Source organism: Glycine soja, chromosome 15 (genome assembly GCF_004193775.1).
Source record: "Glycine soja cultivar W05 chromosome 15, ASM419377v2, whole genome shotgun sequence".
NCBI lineage: Eukaryota > Viridiplantae > Streptophyta > Magnoliopsida > Fabales > Fabaceae > Glycine > Glycine soja.
The window spans coordinates 19,201,630-19,220,266 of NC_041016.1; the positions used below are offsets into that span (position 1 = coordinate 19,201,630).

Genomic DNA, 18,637 nt, shown 5'->3' on the forward strand with positions numbered 1-18,637 from the left:
TATTAATTAGTACTTGTTGAGATCCATTGAAATTTTTACAAAAACAACTTCAATAAGTAATTGCGTCTTATAGATTTGTGTTGTTGTTGTTGATATTTCTGTCATTAAAGACAACTTATATATGATATACAAATTGTGTTCATTATGAGTGAACCTTAGATTCCCATTTGAGACTGAATGCAATGATTCTTGCGGACAGTTTGCATTAATCATTGTATTCAATCTTGAATTGTCCATTTAGATAGTTTGGGGAGACTAATATTTTTATGGTAGATTCATGCGTTAAGGTTAACATTATTTTGTTTAATTTGATGAAATTTTGGTACAATGCATTTCTAGTTGTTCTCTAAGTGCATACTTGATTATCGGGAAATTAATTTCACCGACTTCATGTCGTGTACTTGGAGACCAATGCGAAATGCCGTCAAAATTTTGTCAAATTTAACAAAATAGAATTAACCCTGACGTACGAAACTACCATAAAAGATGGTCTTCCTGAATGGGATAGGGCCACACCTGTAACAAAAAAGTGAGATTTTCATGCATCGGACAACTCACCAAGTATGAGAGAGTTATAACTTAGATGGATCAAAGTTGGATGAATGAAAGTCGCATCAGCCCAAAATATGAGGAAGGCGTCGAGAAGTTCTTACAATTTGCTTCAAAAAGAGGTCGACTAGATGAAGATGGAAAATATTATTGCCCTTGCATCAATTGTTTGAATGGTAGAAGACAAATACTGGATGACATATGGGAACATCTGTTGTGTGGTGGAATTAAGAGGAATTATACGACATGGATATGGCATGGTGAAATGACAGGCATGCAGGGTAAGCCCCAATCCGAACCTTGGACAAGAGTCTTTTCAGCAAGCACATGCCCCTGTGTATAAAGGATTGCAGAGTGACTCAAAGAAGCCTAATGTCAAGGCCAGATTTGGGTGGAGCGACAAAAGCTTCACTTCACTGCTTCAAGTAGTGCACGATCTGCTTCTAGAGGAAAACACGTTGCCTAAAAAATATTATCAGGTCAAGAAGATACTATGTCTGATGGGCATGGAGTATCAAAAGATTCATGCTTACCGAATGACTACATACTATACAGGCATGAATTCGAAGAAATGTCCAAATGCCCTAGGTGTGGGGGGTCACGGTACAAAGTGAAGGATGATGAGGGCGATAGTTCAGATGAAAACTCAAAGAAGGGCCCTCCAGTGAAGGTGTTGTGGTATCTTCCAACCATTCCAAGGTTTAAGCATCTCTTTGCTAATGAAGATGACGCTAAAGACCTTACCTGACATGCAAATGGGAGAAACTCTGATGGAATGGTCCGTCATCCGGCTGACTGCTCGTAGTGGAAGAAGATTCATGGTTTGTATCCGGATTTCAGGAAAGAGGCAAGAAATCTTAGGCTTCGACTAGCTAGTGATGAAATGAATCCATATGACAGTTTAAGCACTCAACACAGTTCATGCCTAGTTCTGCTTGTAATTTACAATTTGCCTCCTTGGTTGTGCATGAAGCAAAAATACATGATGTTGTCTATGATGATATCCGGCCCAAGACAGCCAAGAAATGGCATTGATGTTTACCTAAGTTCGTTGATTAAAGACCTGAGAAAGTTGCAGGACGAGGAGGTTTTAGTGTTTGATGAGTTTAACAAGGAGACTACTGCCATTGAGCGACCAGAGCATCCTGGTCGTGTCCGTGCTGCTGGAGCCGGTGTCACCATAAAGCAATATTTCGGATCGGCTCCACGAACATCCCCCAGTTCTTCCTCCATGCCTCCTGACGACCTACAGCAGCTGACTCAACAAATCAAGGACCAGCTAGAGGAGTCGATCACATAAAAAGTGACTCGGCAAGTGATGACATCCTTCAGCTAGATGCAGTCCCAGTTTCAGTCTCAGATGCAATCACATGGACTTACACTGCCTCCGGAGCCAAAGGTTAGTACCTCAGGTGCTCGTGTCAGCACAAAGGAGAGTTGTGTTGATCCCTCAGGGAATGATCCAGAGACAGGTGACTCGGACAAATGCAGGTTGTACATTGAAGAAAATCCTTCCCGCCTGGTTGCCCAAGGAAAACTTTATGAGGGATCCACAGCGGTTCACAACATCCCTTTGTTGCATGGCTAAGTAAAGGTTGGTGTTGAGGAGGTTAAAGATGCAGAGGCTCCCGTTCCTGTACCCACTGACGAGGTTACCTTAGTGGGGCAGATACTTAAAACCTTTCTTGCTTGGCCGACACATCTCGTGAAGCATTTATCAGAACAGGTATTTTACTCTGATTATATGTTTCTTTTTTCAATTGATTTGTTCACTGTTATCAAAACTTGTTAATTAACTATGTTTGATCAACAGGCAGTTGTGTCTCCAGCAAAACCTCCAAAAAGCCTGGATCATGAGGTCGATGATCCCCTGTATCTGATGACATTGACCATCCCATAACTGTTTTTGAAGCCTCTCCAGGTTATGTGGGATGATTCCTTATTCGGGCTGTTTAATTCAGACTTCCCCTTGTACATAAAACATGAAGATCTATCTAAAATAGCACACGGTGGTCAATGTTTCAGCATCTCTGTTATACAATTGTGGATTCTGTAAGTCAATTTAGATTACTGTTAATTACCAAAGTAATTGTTTTAAATTCATACATAATTAACTTTGTATCAACAACACAGGCATCTGACTGAGACAAGTATGCGAGCGGGGAATTCCGATGTGTATGGATTCCTCGAGCCACAGTCCATTCAGAGATCTGGGCAATCACAATTTGAATCAAAAAGTTACATCAAGAGTTGGATGTAAAGTTCAAAACGCGATGTCTACCTGAATGGGTAAGTCAAATACAACAAATGAATTTAAATAATCTATACTACTACAATAACCCATATTCTTCTCCACTGCAGCGGACACTGGCAAATGGTCGTCATTTTGCCTAAGGAAAACCTAGTTGTCTGGTTTTGTTCTTTACATAACAGGCCAGACAACTACCTTAAGGGAATAATTAACAGGTCAGTGTTGTTTTCAATATATTTGCATTAGCATAACTCAACAACATCAATATTTTAATGTTCCTCGTATTCAATAGTGCTTTGAAAGGACTTGATGATACTCCAGAACCTAAATCCAAGGCTGCTGCTAGGTGGATTGTTGTTAAGGTACGTGATTTAAATAAAACTTCTTCTTATATATATTGCTTATGTGTGTGTACACTAATTGTAGTTAACCTTTAATTAATATCCAAATTTCATTATGTATTTAGTGTAATAGACAAAAAGGAAGCACTGAGCGCGACTATTACGTCATGCACTGGATGTCCACGATAATCTCAGGAACTTTCAGGAATAATTGGGAAACGGTAATTGTTTATTTCAAACAAAGTTGATTTTCTTATCATTTTTATTATATTATTAATTTATCTTTTATTTGATCATACAGTATTTTAATGATGTTAGACCATTGGAAGAAGAGATATTCAAGGCGCTTCAAATCCAGTGAGCACAGTATTATCTAAAAGTTAGAAATCAAACATAGAATGTTAGGGAACTATGTAACTTTAGGTTACTTAATTAGTTTACCGTACTTTGCATTACATTTTTTACAATTTATGTTTCATTTTAATAGTTTACTAGTTAGTTTTCTGCCAAAACCTATTGGCAAGCAGAATGCAAATCATATATGTTGTGTGGTCTGGTTTTAAATTTACAGGTTAAATTTTGGTTTTTTTTTTTTTGTAAAAACAAAGACAGTATTTTAAAAAAAATCCTGAAAATAACATCGATTATTTGGAACCGATGTTAACGATAATACATTCAACATCGACACTTTCAACATCGGTTAAAAACCGATGTAGAAAGTCATAAATAACCGATGTAAAAAACATATTTTCTAATAGTGTATTATTTCCTTATAAGCTTGCTTTGTTTGCGATATTTATATTGTGTTTGGATTGATCTCTATAAAAGATAAAGTTTTGACCAATTTGAAACAGGCATAACTGAGATCACATTGCATGTAATTTTCATACTGTTTATCCATATTGATCTATGTCATTAAGTGTATTAATGTGGTGGTCATTGGGGTCTAGTTACATTTGTTGTAGTGACGAAAGACACAGTGATTCCATTATTGATACATCATATAGACCAAGTTGTTAAGGTGGAAGTCTAAAGGTAAATAGCATACAAATGTGCGCTTAAAGATTTTTGATATAATTGTTACAATATGTAGTCCAAGTAAGAGATTGTTGAAATTTTCTATTCCAATAATTAATGTGGCCTAATATTATAAGACAATTATATTAGTTATTTATCATTAATGAGTTTTATTTTATGTGATCAAATTAAGTGAGTCCGTTAGACAACTAAATCAGAGGATAATGAGAACTTAAATAAGCAGACGTTAGTATTGGTTCATTAGAGGATAATAAGAATCCTATTAGGTTAATACGTTATAAGAAGATTATGATCCCTAATATATCGAGCCGTCATACATAGTTTCTCTTCTCCCATCTGAAGAGTTACGAAAGTCCTATTAAGGAATAAAAAGGTTCCAGTCGAGGAAGAACCATGAAACCACCGGTTACACTGTTAGCTGGTTATCTATTGTCTCTACAACATCTCATAATAGATCCTAAGAAAAGCGCATAGATCAGAAATCACCTACTCATTTAGATTTCACTGTGTTTGTTTGATTAATCATTATGAATTCAGGTATTCCTAAAACTCTTCCAGACAATCTAATATAATGTGTTTTTAGTAATTATTGGTATTTTATAAGAATTTTCTAAAATTCCAACATTACTATCTTTAATTGACTACTTTCATTGGTCTTTACTTTGGTTAGGAATATTCTTACCATTTAGCCTAGGGTGACGCTTAATAATTAATGTGAGCATGCAAGGTTTTTCATCGCTTATTACATAAGAATGTGATTTACATAGTCTAATATTAAGTCAAGATTCATAAACACGGGGTAGACGCGCAAATAATCCTTTTTTCCAAAAGTCTCCTTCCAGAACATTATAAATCATATATTCTTTCAACAAATTAATTGTTACTGTAATCACCACGCCTCGTCAATCACAAATTTGAAGGCTAAATTGGAATTTTTTAAAAATATTCCTGGGTAATACCGTGTACTGGGAAAAATATTATCAATAACACCTAGTTAATGTTTGATGTTTGAACATTATATCAAGGAAGGTTCCTTCGTGCTCAATAATCTATACGCAAACAGCCGAGAGTTGAGTTGATTATGCTCACATATTTATTATGCTCAATTATCTATATTTGACTCTCTGTCAAAACCTTGAGGAGAAAATATAAAAAAAAAAGACATTTTTTATACAATATTGTTGTTGATTTGAAATCTTTTTAAGTAAAATTTTAAACAAAGATTAATTATTAACAAAATTAATAAATACTTTTAAAAAAATATCATACCAAACATTAATTATAAATAAGTTATATGATATGCTTAACACAGCAAAAATAATCTTATTCTGAGGATTATTTCCCTGAAGTTAAAGCTTATCAGCATATACTAGCTCGGAATATTTATCTACATGTATGACACTCAATCAAGTCATATGTGTCCAAATACTGAAACATGCACTAGTAATAAACTGTTGCGTGTAACTCTTACCATAGGAAGAATAAATAAAATAATGAAAGATAACTTCTTCGGAGACATGAACATGACGCTAACTTCCGGTCACAAAAAATAATTAGTATAACTTCTTGGTTACTAAGTACTTAATGTTTGTTAGTTCAAAAACAAAGAAATTGAGCCGAACACAATTGGAGAAAACTATTTTTATAAAAGATAAATGAGAAAAAAACAGTTTTTTTTATAAGAAAATAACTGAATTAGCTTTTAAAAATAAGCTACATATCCTAATCTCTCTCCCCCTAGCTCTCATATGAAACTGTTATGTGAGACAATGGATGCAATTTTTAATTTAAAATGAACGTGTAAGTTAAACTGTGAGAAAATTTCTAATTTATTTTTAAAACTCTTGTCTTATGTAATAATATGTCATTAGTCCAAGAGAAATTGAGTTCGGATATTTTTTAAAAAAGATATAAGATTTTAGTTTTGTAAATGAAAAAAATATCATTAAAAAAAAAGATTCCACTAAATATGTTTAGTCAAATTTTTTAATGGAAATTAATTATTAGTAAAATTATTGAATATTCAACACAAATGTCATGATGATAAGATAAAATAGTTTTTATATATGTAAAAAAAAAGACTAGGCTAAGCATAGCCAAAATATTAAGATTCAAGTATAGTAAATGGGGAAAAAATTAAGAGAGTTTTGTCCTCTTACATAGAGTCATCTGCTTCATTTGAATTAATCGAAATTTAAAAGGCTTCCAAATATTGAAAATCCTATACAAAATATCCAATAGCTGGATTTCTTTTTCATTCCTTTCTCTTACATGTGTAAAATTGAATTTTACATATGTAAAAGTAAAAACTTGTCTATATTGTATTTGAATATTTGCAGATTCCAAATAGTGATTAAAGTATAGGTGCTTTTAAAATGTAGGCGAAATTTCCCTTCAAAATCGCCTGGAGCACATGTTTGTTGGTTTCTAATTTAATAGAGAAGAAGGCAAGGCTTAATGTTGCAGCCTGAGTCACGCTGGATATTGAATTATTATCGTATTTTCCTTCATTTTCCTTTCAATAAATGAAGGGAAACGAAGTAATCTAGAATCATAATTTGTCCCTTTCACTGTTGTTGGTGACAACGAGGACGTTTCTACGGTTGACTTACATTACAAGATGATTGTTTTTGCATAATCTAAAGACATCCAATATAAGATTTAAACTGTCCCTGAATTAAAGGAGTCTTCATAATAAATACAACATATTATAAAAAGAGTAAGTCACTGATCAGATCGTGAGGCACGTACTCTTTTTGAATTAGATATATAGAACATATATTGCCATACGGGTTCATATTAATTGGACATTTCTGTACGCATGTAGAAATGTAGAAATTTAGAAATTTTCTTATGAAGTTTACAGCTTGTACGCATGTGGAAATTAATAGCCAACATAATTCAAAAACAATTGGAGAAAACAGACAAATGACTACTTGTATTCCGAAACGGGAAAATTGAGGATAAATAAATAAATAAAATTTAACATGAAAAAAAATAAAAAATGAAATATTGGGAAATATAAATAAGTAAAAACCTCAATATGCTAATTAATAGATTTATAGTTTAGATTTTATTGATTTAAAGTGAATTAGGAAAAATAAATAGTCTCAATAATTAATAAGAAAATAAAACAGTTTATATTTTATTACGTTCATAATTTGTTAGGTATGTGTCTACATACCTACATGTAATATCGATTAATGATTTTTTCATTAACAACTAAAATTACTTATTTTATCTTTTACTTTACAACAATCAAATCCATTAATTTATTAGTACGTGGCTCCTTACTTAGTCCAGTCCTTAGTAAGTTCCTGATCCCTAGAGTCTCAACACTAGGGTTTAGTCTTTCATTCAACAACGTCTTAGAGCCTCCATTTTAAAATAATTAAAACATAACTTCTTCTTTTTTTAAAAAAAAAAATGATGCTACGTTCTCCCTCTTATCTATATCTCTTTTCTCCACTCCTTATCGAGGTCTTTTTTCTATAATTTATGTAGAAAAGTATTAATTTAACAAACGGAATTAAATATTCGGATCGGTGGAAAAACAAACTACTAGAAAAATATAGACTTAGCGAGGACTTATATTGGTGGTGTGTACAGTGCAGAAATTTCGTCCATAAACGCTGCAGACTACACCCACTATATAGTTATGCTTCAAAAGTTTGGTGTCACTCTGGGAAAACCAACTGAGTTGTAGTAACAAGCTTAAAGGCTACATAAATGGAAGATAAAGCTGCGATAAAAGAATTGCTGGAAGACGAGGAAAACCCATATGATAATACTGTAAGTTTTAATATATCTGATATTTGTTATTGTTTAGTTTCTTGCAAGCTTTTAAATTGTGGTTGCAATCAAAATTCTTTTAAAACATAAATTTTGAAAAAAAATTAAGAAAAAATATATGACCGATGCAACTATAATTGCGGTTGACCTTGGTCTCTCCTTGCTTAATTCGATTTATTTTTCATATATACTTTTTGTTTATATCCATAAATTTCTAGATAAATCAAACATATAGATGTGTGTATGTATGAGCAGATTTTCTCACAATATAACATAATTTTGAGTTATTAAATGATTTTTGCTAACTAATTAGGGACAAAAAAAATTTGCAGATGGGATCTACTCTTCTAAGCTTGAGCCTGAATAACTCAGGGCAACCCCTTAACCAAGTGAGTAATACTAATTAATTAATTTCTCGGGTACCCTATAAGCCAATAATATATGTTATTTTTAATTAATCTGCATAAATTTTCATTGATGCACCCTTATGTTGAAGATGTTCAATAATTATTTTTTCTCGGTTCTTAGATGGGGATGCTGCGAATCAAGCTTGAGGAAGCAAAGAAAGAGAATGAGATTTTGAAGGCTATGCTGAATCAGGTTAATCAACACTGCACTGCTCTTCAGAATCGCATACTTTTTGAGATGCAGCAGCATCAACTATGTTCATCATCACCTCGCAATGATAATAATAATCATGACTTGCAGGTAATTAAGTTTGACTTAAATTTTGTTTTGATCAATATGGTTATTTTTCCATTTTTAATTAATTACCTTTAATTCAAAATTTTATGTTATTACCTGAAAACATTTAATCTAGTTTTACTTGGTCAACAACAACTCAACATTTATTTTTTAGTGCCAGCAATAATGCCCGGCCGAGGAGGTCTCTATCTGCTAGCTATGCCAGGAATTATAGACAAACAGATAAGCCAGGATTATATATTACCCCCCAAAAAAGAATGAAAAAAATATTTTTTGTTGTTCTTGTAACATACGTGACGTGTATACATGTGACAGAAAGATAGAGAAGTAGAAACATCAGTAAAATTAGTGTGGAAAAAAATGAAAATAAAAATCAGGACTAGTGGTAGTCTTTGGTAGCTGTGGCTATTAAATAGGATTTTAAATTGAAGTTTGCAATTGGAATTTCAATGCAATTATTAATATTATGAAAAACTGTTGACATGCATTTGATGTATTAACAAAATCGGTCGCAATGAATCATTATGGTCAAGAGATTTAGGTAGTATACATGAGAATGAACATAGGTTTTAAACTGAGTGTAATCATTGCATGTGCACTAAAAAAAATTGTAGTAGCAATGTGAACGTCAAGATTCCAAAAATCTTTACATTGAATTGAACAATCCCAGTTGTAGTTTTTGACCATTTTTTTAAATACTGAATTAAAAATAATTTTTTATGTGTGTGTGGTCAACTAAACCTCTAAGGCTTGATCTTTGGACTATATTTTGTTATGATTATTAGCTTGATATCTTCATATATAATATAAAATTTGTACTATATCATATGATACCTTTCTAAGTCTGTGTGATCAAAGAAGTAAACGTTTCAAATAAATCTTCATATAAATTTTGAAGGGAAACAAACAAGATGCGGAGAAATTACCAATGCTACACACCCGGCAGTTTTTGAATATGGGCGAGTCTTCATCAATTTTAGACGGCAACACAAAAGCATGTGCAATAGCAGAAAACGCTGAAAAGAAAATGTTAGGCAAAAACCTTGCATGTGATGATAATAAGTACAATGTTGAAGGTGAAATCAACAGTCAAATAACATCGCATGAAGCAAAAAGCACAGAAGATCAAGTATCTGAGGTTACTTGCAGGAGAGCTAGAGTGTCCATAAGAGCAAGATCAGATTTTTCTTCGGTACGGGTTTCTATCTCATTTTGTAGTTAATTATATTATTATTAGTGGTAGGTTTTTTCATATGACTGAGTAATTTTATACTAGAAAAAAGCTTGTTTCTCACGCAAAATTGCGAAACACGTTGAACATAATCCTTAATTAAACTTTAGAATTTATCAAATTTTGAAAAAGAACTTTTTACTACCATTTTTTATTAAGTTTAATTTTTATTTATTTATAGTTTTAAAAAATTGTACTAATTTATACGCACTTAAAGTTTTGTTATTAAATAATATATATGATAATTTTATATACTTAATAAATGACTGATTATAGTAAAAATATTACAATAATTGACTTATAATCGTACTCCCTGACCGATATGTGTGCAATCAACCAATGCTATTTTTCGTTTCATAGATCCTATAATTTCATATTAATTATATATTTAAAGAGATTTACAGCCCTCTTATTTTATAGTTGGATTACGTTAACAAGTTTTAACTATAAATTATCTTCACATATATGCACAATGTAATTTGCTAACATACTCCAATTGAAAAACAAATTTATGTATGTTAGTAAATATTTGTGAGATTTCCTAAAATGCATTTAATTCTTTTAAGTTGGAATATGTTAATTATAAATAAAATTTTATCTTAACAAATCTTATATTTAAAAGGATGTACACTAACAAATATAATTTAAAATATGCATGTAAAAGTTAATATAATTTTTAAAATATGAGTTTAATTTTGATACAATGTAAGTGTAAAATAATTATTTTAAAAATAAATATTTTTATCATACTTGTTTGTTGATGATTGGTTGTCAATATAACTTAATCTGAACTGAAAGTGATATGTCATCTTGAACAAACTTGTAATATTAAAGGTTTGAATTCTAAAGTTATAAGTCTAAAGAAGAATTTCTTTAACCAATAGTCTGACAGACAACTTACGAATTAATTAATTAACAGTTATATAGTCTGTGATATACATCATCAAAGACAAAAAAAAAAATAATTCAAAAACAGTAAAAAATTAAAAATAGATTAACTATATTATTTACATAACAATATATAGTAACCATCAGGATATAAAAGCTCAAAAAATAATCATTTCGCATAAAATATTTCTACATTCTCACACTGCACTCTCCTATAAAGGTGAATTTTTTTGTGAACGAACTTGTATTTTTTATTTATTATAAAAACCATAGCACATGTGTGAAACAAGAAGAGACAAAGGGTGTAAAATAATCAAATTATGTTTAAATTAAAAAATAAAACTCGTTTCTTTTTTATATGCTACCAATTAAAGTTGAGTCACCTCTTCTGATAAAAGGGAATTTGCATTTGACTAAAATTAATGGAATGAATATGCATTTGTAATTGTTATTTTAATCTTTCAGATGTTTGATGGGTGTCAATGGAGAAAGTACGGACAAAAGACAGCGAAAGGCAACCCTTGTCCTCGAGCCTACTACCGTTGTAGCATGGGAACTGCATGTCCGGTTCGTAAGCAGGTTCGTGGATATAAATTTATAGTTTGTTGCACTTTGCAACCATGCTTACATCCTGTGACATACATATATACAATATATACATTGTCTCATTGCTGTGAGAGCAGGGAGAATATGTAATTCAGCTGAAATCCTTCATCCTCTAAAATATACATTTACCATAGTCTTTAAAAAAATACTAATCAGTGCCCTAATTCTATTAGAACACTGGATAAGTAAGTAAAAAGAGAACATTTTTCTTGGATGCGTAAAAATGTATTTATATGATTTTAAATATAATAAAATCACTTTTAATTTTTAATCAATACTCTTATGCATCAGTAAATAAGACTTTAAAAAAATTGATTCTCAAATTAATCTTTCAAAAATTTTAATTCTCATCAATATTATTAGCCTTTTAAAGATTTTATTACCAAATTAGTTCTTCAAAGATCATGCAAATGATTAGGGGAGGCCTGATATCGGTAACATATATTAGTCCTTGTAGAAAATTATATATAATCACAGGGTTCAACAACTCCATCATAAATAATAGGTACAATTAAGAAAATTGTACCAACTACTTTTTAGTACATAAAGAATTATATTGGTATAAGTTAGACCAACCCTATTAGCCACAATATTTGAAAAATTAATTAGGTACTAGTTGAAGTATTTAAGGGATTAATTGGGTGAATTTTTAAGGGATTAGTTGGGTGAAAATTAATATATGGTAGATGGTTTAGAGTAATTTGATACCAGTGATTATATTTCCTCATACTAGCATTGCATCTTGAATAGTTAATTTTGCCGATATTGATGACAAAAAATTTGTGGTTAAGAAAAATTTAAAGCAAATAATATGTCACCTAGTAACTTCATTCTAATTTGCCTGAGTGAATTTGTTAACCATACATCAGCCTCTGCATATGTATAAATAAATTTTCTTTCAATAATCAGATATTTAACTCAGTTGTTCGAGTAGAGTATATAAATTATTATATATCTCATAATATTTATATTCGATTCATATAAATAAAATTAAAAAAAATCTCTTTTTTAGCATATGTCTTGGAAGTTTCTTGCTCATCTCACTTAATATATGGTGGTATATTCACATTTGTAACAGGTGCAAAGGTGTTTCAAGGATGAGACTGTTCTCATCACAACCTATGAAGGGAACCACAACCATCCCCTCCCACCAGCAGCAAGACCTTTGGCAAGCTCAACATCAGCCGCATTGAACATGTTCCTTTCTGGCTCAATCACAAGCTCACATTCCAGCACCATTCTACCTAACTCACCCCTATCCACTATTTCCCCAAGTACTGCTGTGGCCACTTTCTCCCAAAATGCAACATGCCCCACAGTAACACTGGACTTAACCCAGCCAAATAACAACAACTATCTCCAATTCCAAAGTGCCACCACTTCTTCACAAGACCATACACAATCATTTTTCCCTCTGCCATTGCATGGAAACCCTCAAAATTATTCTGAGGGGTTGATGCACTTGTGGTCTAAGGTTCCAATTCCAACCATGTTAGCCCCAGAGAAAAACCTTGCCCTGGTGGATGTTGTCAGTGAGGCCATAAACAAAGATCCTTCTCTCAAGGCAGCATTGTTTTCAGCCATTTCCTCACTCACTGGAGATCCTGATCAGAAGGACAACATCAATAACATAAGCCAATTACATAGTAAGAGTAGTGGTGGTTATGACCCTTGTTCTAAGATGCCTGCAATACCACCTATTCAGCCTTACACTAAGTTGATTTAGAGTTGACATTTAATATTGTTGTCAAATTAAATAATCTAATGGCAAATGTGGCTTGCTTGCCAGAAGAAGAGGTGAGCATATATATATATGTGTGTCTGAGAGGTAAAGTTTTATAAGAAGTCTACGGTCACTCCAAGGAAGACTTCCTTCTTAATACACTGGTTTTCGTTAGTCTTACTTTGTAAAATAAGTTAATGAACATATTAAAGTTTTGGCTTTTGGTCTTGTATTTAAATATACAGTAAGCCTAAGAGTAATAATTTCTTTTTTTTAATAACTCTTTATATAAATTAAATTTTATTATAAAAATTCAACTGTTGAATTAATTAAAATATTTTATTAAATAGATGAAGTCTACAAACTTTATAAAATTTTTAAACTAATTTACATTTCATTAAATTAATTTAAAATAGTAAATAACATACTTTTAAAAAAAATAAATTAACCATAAAATTATATAATCACATATATTGCATTTGTTTAAAATTTGATATACACTATTGTTGAATTAATATAAAAATATTCAGCTATTGAATTGATAAATATATAGAGAGAGAAGATGAAAATGGAGAATGAACATTTTCTTGTAATATATGTATAAGGCAGTCTATATATAGATAAAAAATTTGTAACTCCATAGTTACAAATGGTTTAATGTATTAAGGTGAATATAAATATCATAATTCACTAGGAATACGTGCAACTACTATAAATATGCATAATACTCTCTCTATTGACTGTTGTAACAACCTCAACTTCGAGTAATAAGAAAAAAGAATGTATTAGTGTTTAGAAATGCTCATTGGTATATTATTAATTATAATGCTCTTATAATAGAACCTCGATCATATGAATATTAGGACAATAATAGGGCCTAAGTGGGACTCTAAAACCCAAGACGTCCAGAGGCCCACCAGTCCTCACACATGCGCCTCTATAAATAAGAGTGAGAGAGAGAGAGAGAAAAAAAAAAAAGAAGAAGAGAAGAAATAGAAAAAAAGAAGTAGAGAAGGAGCTTAGGAGGTACCCAAAGCCCTCAGCTGGTTTTCACACTTCACCCCATGGTCAATGCTTCCCCCTTGTGCTTCATAACCCCCTTTTCCCTTTATGAACACTAAGTTTGAAAGATTTAGGGATTTTGATTATTATGCTTATTGAGAAGTTTATTGGGTAAATAAATCAATTAGTAATGTATTGGAAATAAAAAATACTTTTTTAGACTCATATAAAAGTAAAAAAAATAACTAATTTCACACAAATTAAGAAAAACAAGTTGACATTATTTTAATTTTACTAATCTCAAGTTTTAAGGTTTTTTTTCTTCTAAAATGTCCTTCATTGAAACTTACTATCATGAATAAAAGATTTGTTGCAGATATAAATAGAATTAAATGAAGGGTGTTTAGAAATGATAGCATTAAATAGGACAAAGTTAATTACATTTATTTATATTTAAATCCAAACAATAAGATCACTTTTTTGTTTATATATGAGTTTAGATTGAGAATCATACTAGAAAAGGGATTGAATAATGTGTTAGATAAAACTTAATGTTTTTTGCAAAGGATATGATTTTTCGTAAACAAATATGTTGAAATATTGGACCCAAAGAGTATCATCCAATGAGTGCAAATACAACTTGTTTAAAACAAAATCAGGACTGTCATCCAATGCTAATGAAAAAAGTTTTCACAAAGCTTTTCAGGTGTAGACTTATGTGACAAATGTATCAAAGGATAACACAAAAGAATATTAATCAAATAGCTTTGGAAAGAAGTAGAAATACTTAGGTTTATACCAGTTCACTCTAAATAACTATGTCTAGTTCTCATTTACAAACCAATAAAGTATTTCACTAATCAAAACTTGATTACAACAAGTATTATGTTTTGCCACTCATGGCTACAATAGTATTCTTTAGGCTACTTCTGACACACCTCTTAGAATCCCCCTGAATCTAAGAACACCCAAGTATTGTTTAACACTAAGTCACTTTTGGCTTTCACAAACAATAAATGTTTGAATGAATTGCAAATTCAAATCACTCAATATAGTGGATAAACCCTTAAGCTACAATGAAATAACTTTGTGAAGCAAAGAATGAACAATTTAAGCATAGGAAAGTATTGTCCAATGTCTTGACAAAAAGGATCACTTTGATTATCACTTGCTCGTTTTTCTCTTTGTTTTCTTGTTGAATACAAAGCTTGAGTCGTCTTTTATAGACTTCAGTGAAGATATTTGTTACGGGATTAGCGCTTGCCTTGATATGCCTTGATATAATCATTGTCTCACAAATGGAGGCATTGCAACATTTTTCATTCTTGTGGAGGGAGACGAGAGACAACAGCATGAGCTCTTTCCTTTGTAGCACTAATGACTTGAAAGAACATTTGTTCATAATTCTTCTATTCTCTTTTGTTCTGTCATTTCTTACTCGAAATTTAAATTTTAGCAACTCAAAATAAGAGAGGCAAAATGAATTTTAGCAACTCAAAATAAGAGAGTCAAGATTGTGATACCACTTGGACTGCTAGTTTAATAACAAGTTTTTTTATAGGAACACTTCTTGATGGTTGGAGCTCAACTAAGTAAAAGACAAGAGCTAAGTGAAAGATAGTAACAAAGATTACCAAAACCACATACATTAAATTAAATGAGGACGTATGCATGTTGTATGTTACCCAAAAGGGTTTGTGAATGGGCTATGTCTTATAGAAATGTTATGTAAGCCTGATTTGGGAAAGTATGAGAGTTTAAAGAAAAAAGGAAAGACATGTTCTCATTCAATGTGATAGGTAAGTAAGACCACGGGGAAGGATCGATGCTTATGATTGAGATTCAGATGCTTTAGGCACTAGGGAGGTCAACTCTAAGTACTAGAGAGAAGAATAAGGTATGGTGTAGTGAAATGGTGATGATAACCTGCTTAATAAATACTTGTAAGGACAAATATCTTATGAAAAAGTGAGATGTGAGTTAGATAATAACATTGGTTAGTTGTAAGAAAGAATAATATATAGCAATTCAATGAGAAGTGAAGCCACAAGAGTTAAGAGAAGGATCCATCTCTCATTTCATTTAGCAAGCCTATATAAGGCTTCCATACCTATTTTTTGAAAGTATTTTCACTTAATGTGAATCTCCGCTTGCTCAATAGAACTCTTGCTTAGCTTGCATCCCAACTCGTTAAGCTAAAGTTGTGATTTTGCACTTTCTGATTTTTTTCAAATTCGAGCTTCAAACATTATTAATGACTACCAAGCCATCCAAAATGATAACATCAATAATGATCCCTTATATATACTTCCTAGCCTTAAATAATAGGTCAAATCTTTGTTCCTCTTCTCTTATCATTTCCTCTTTCACTCAATAGTAGATACTTTGCTACTTCAATTTAGAAAGTATTGTAAGCAATAAGCTATAATAATCCATTGCTTCCTGTATTCCACAAATTTCTTCCTACATCATATAATTTAAATATACCCAAATTTCCCTCATCTTTTTATATCCCTTCCCTTTTTTGTTTCTTGGCAAAGTACTAAGACCACTAATTACTCAACAAGCCATACACCAAAGGCTCTCTATCATCCTCGTCACCAATCCACAATGCCACCTTCAACTCCTTCAATCCTTGCTCTACGATCTTGAACCATCCACACTCTTTAATGCTTTCCACTTCCTCTCCAATCTCTAATTCAACGCCACAAAATTCCAACAAACCTAGAAGTTCCCTATTCACCTTTTGCTTCTCCTTTTGCACATCATCTTCAACATGACCTAGCGCACCTTGACGTCGATTAGGTGGTCAAAGAAGAAGTGGAGGATGGTGATGACATCTTTCGAGACCTTTTGCGTTTGTTAAACAACATCATTGCAAAGGGCAAAGAGGCATGCAGAGTCATCATGGTGTGAGACGAGGTAGGATTGCACCTATAGATAGATATGAAGGGACTACAACAAGAATGAAGTAATTTTTTGCATACTTTCATATTGATGAATCCATAATATACAACTTTTTTATTTATAAATTGGGTGTTTCGGAAGTATGCAAACATAATTATGGACTAGGTTTGTCAAAATCCATGTTATTTTCTGGATAACCTAATCCAAAATTATGTTTTCATACTTCCAGAACAGCCAATCAAGAAGTTTGCAAACATAATTTCATATTAGGTTTTTCCGAAAACAAGATGCATTATGGAAAACCTAATTTAGAATTATGTTTGCTTACTTTTGGATTGAATGTTTTGTAAAAGAAAGGGGTAGTTCTATATATTTTGAATTTGTTTCTTTTGAATATTTTGGATAGTTGGCTATGGAAGTAACAAGGTGATCTGGGTTTGAAAAAACACGACCGCACAATGTTTTGGGTTCAAAGAGATGCACAACCATGATTGTCAAACTTGAGAGTTAACTCGTAAACTCATTTGAGTTTATGAGTCTACATGAATGATTCGAGTTAATTTGGTAGCAAACTCATTTTTGTGAGGACTCAGAGTAGATTTGTGCTAACTCAAGAGTATGAGACCAAGTTGGTAAGTTTGCTAGGTAATTTTTTTTTTTATCAAAACGCCCTTCATTTTGATTGTTTTTTGTGTGCTTAGGGACATGGCTTTGTAACCAACACATTTTTTTGGAAATGTTGTTACGACCTTTTCCATTATCAAACATATGCAGTTTGTCCTCCCACTCTGCATTCTTGTTGGGATGTCTCTGGCTAACATAACAACACTTATTTAAGCCTCTGTTTAGGGTTTTAAAGCTCTTTCTTTATATTTTGAATTGTTGGGCCTTTGTTTAAGCCCAACAACTTTTTAGTCGATGGCTCAACCCCTTTTCAGTAGAGTGAGTGTGTTTTGTATTGTTAGAATTGGTGTGTTCTATTAGGTCACTCAATAGGGTGCTTGTGTTGTTGTATTGGTATTGGGCCATAGGACATGTTAATCATTATTGACCAATTTTTTTGTACAATAATAATAATAATAATAAATTATGTAAAAGCATAATACATAATATAATAAACTAAATAAAGAAGGTATTTATAGGTATTTTATACTTTTATTTTTTATATGAAATAGATTCTTACAAGTCTACGAGTCAAGTCTATGACTTGAGTTTATAAAACTCTCATGAATCTACATAAACTATTGAGTATGTTAATCTTGTGCATGACAATGTAATGGTGTGGGTTCAAAGAGAAGTGATACCATGTGGTCTGGGTTTAAAGAGACGCACGTTAGGACAAGAGTAAGAAGATGGGATGTGAGGGGTATTTTGGGGTGTTGAGATTTATTTTAAAGATAAAGGGGGTGCAGGAAGAAATTTTGAGGTGTAGGCAGAAATTCCCACTATAATATCAAGTAATCAGATTCCTTAACCTCATTTTATTTGAAATGGGCTAATTGGGTGATTGAACATTTGTATTTATTTTGGTTGAGCATTTTGTCAAAGATGTTAAGGTTAAAGTCATGTTTCAGTATTCCTTTCTCTCAAAAAGGGCTGTAAGT

General features: G+C 31.9%; 1 protein-coding gene across 1 annotated transcript; it reads left to right on the forward strand.

Moving 5' to 3' along the window:
- Positions 1-7,729: 7,729 nt before the first annotated feature.
- LOC114386783 (WRKY transcription factor 42-like) lies at positions 7,730-13,396 on the forward strand. Its single transcript, XM_028346826.1, has 6 exons — positions 7,730-7,971; positions 8,304-8,360; positions 8,500-8,679; positions 9,575-9,868; positions 11,261-11,374; positions 12,480-13,396. The coding sequence occupies exons 1-6, from the start codon at positions 7,909-7,911 to the stop codon at positions 13,125-13,127; spliced, it is 1,356 nt and encodes a 451-aa protein (XP_028202627.1). The 5' UTR covers positions 7,730-7,908; the 3' UTR covers positions 13,128-13,396.
- Positions 13,397-18,637: the final 5,241 nt, after the last annotated feature.

Excerpts from the sequence above, each read along its gene's own strand:
- LOC114386783 (XM_028346826.1), top strand. The coding sequence starts at position 7,909 with ATGGAAGATAAAGCTGCGATAAAAGAATTGCTGGAAGACGAGGAAAAC. Across the intron at positions 7,972-8,303 it reads AAAACCCATATGATAATACT|ATGGGATCTACTCTTCTAAG; the intron begins GTAAGTTTTAAT and ends AAAAATTTGCAG. Across the intron at positions 9,869-11,260 it reads CAAGATCAGATTTTTCTTCG|ATGTTTGATGGGTGTCAATG; the intron begins GTACGGGTTTCT and ends TTAATCTTTCAG.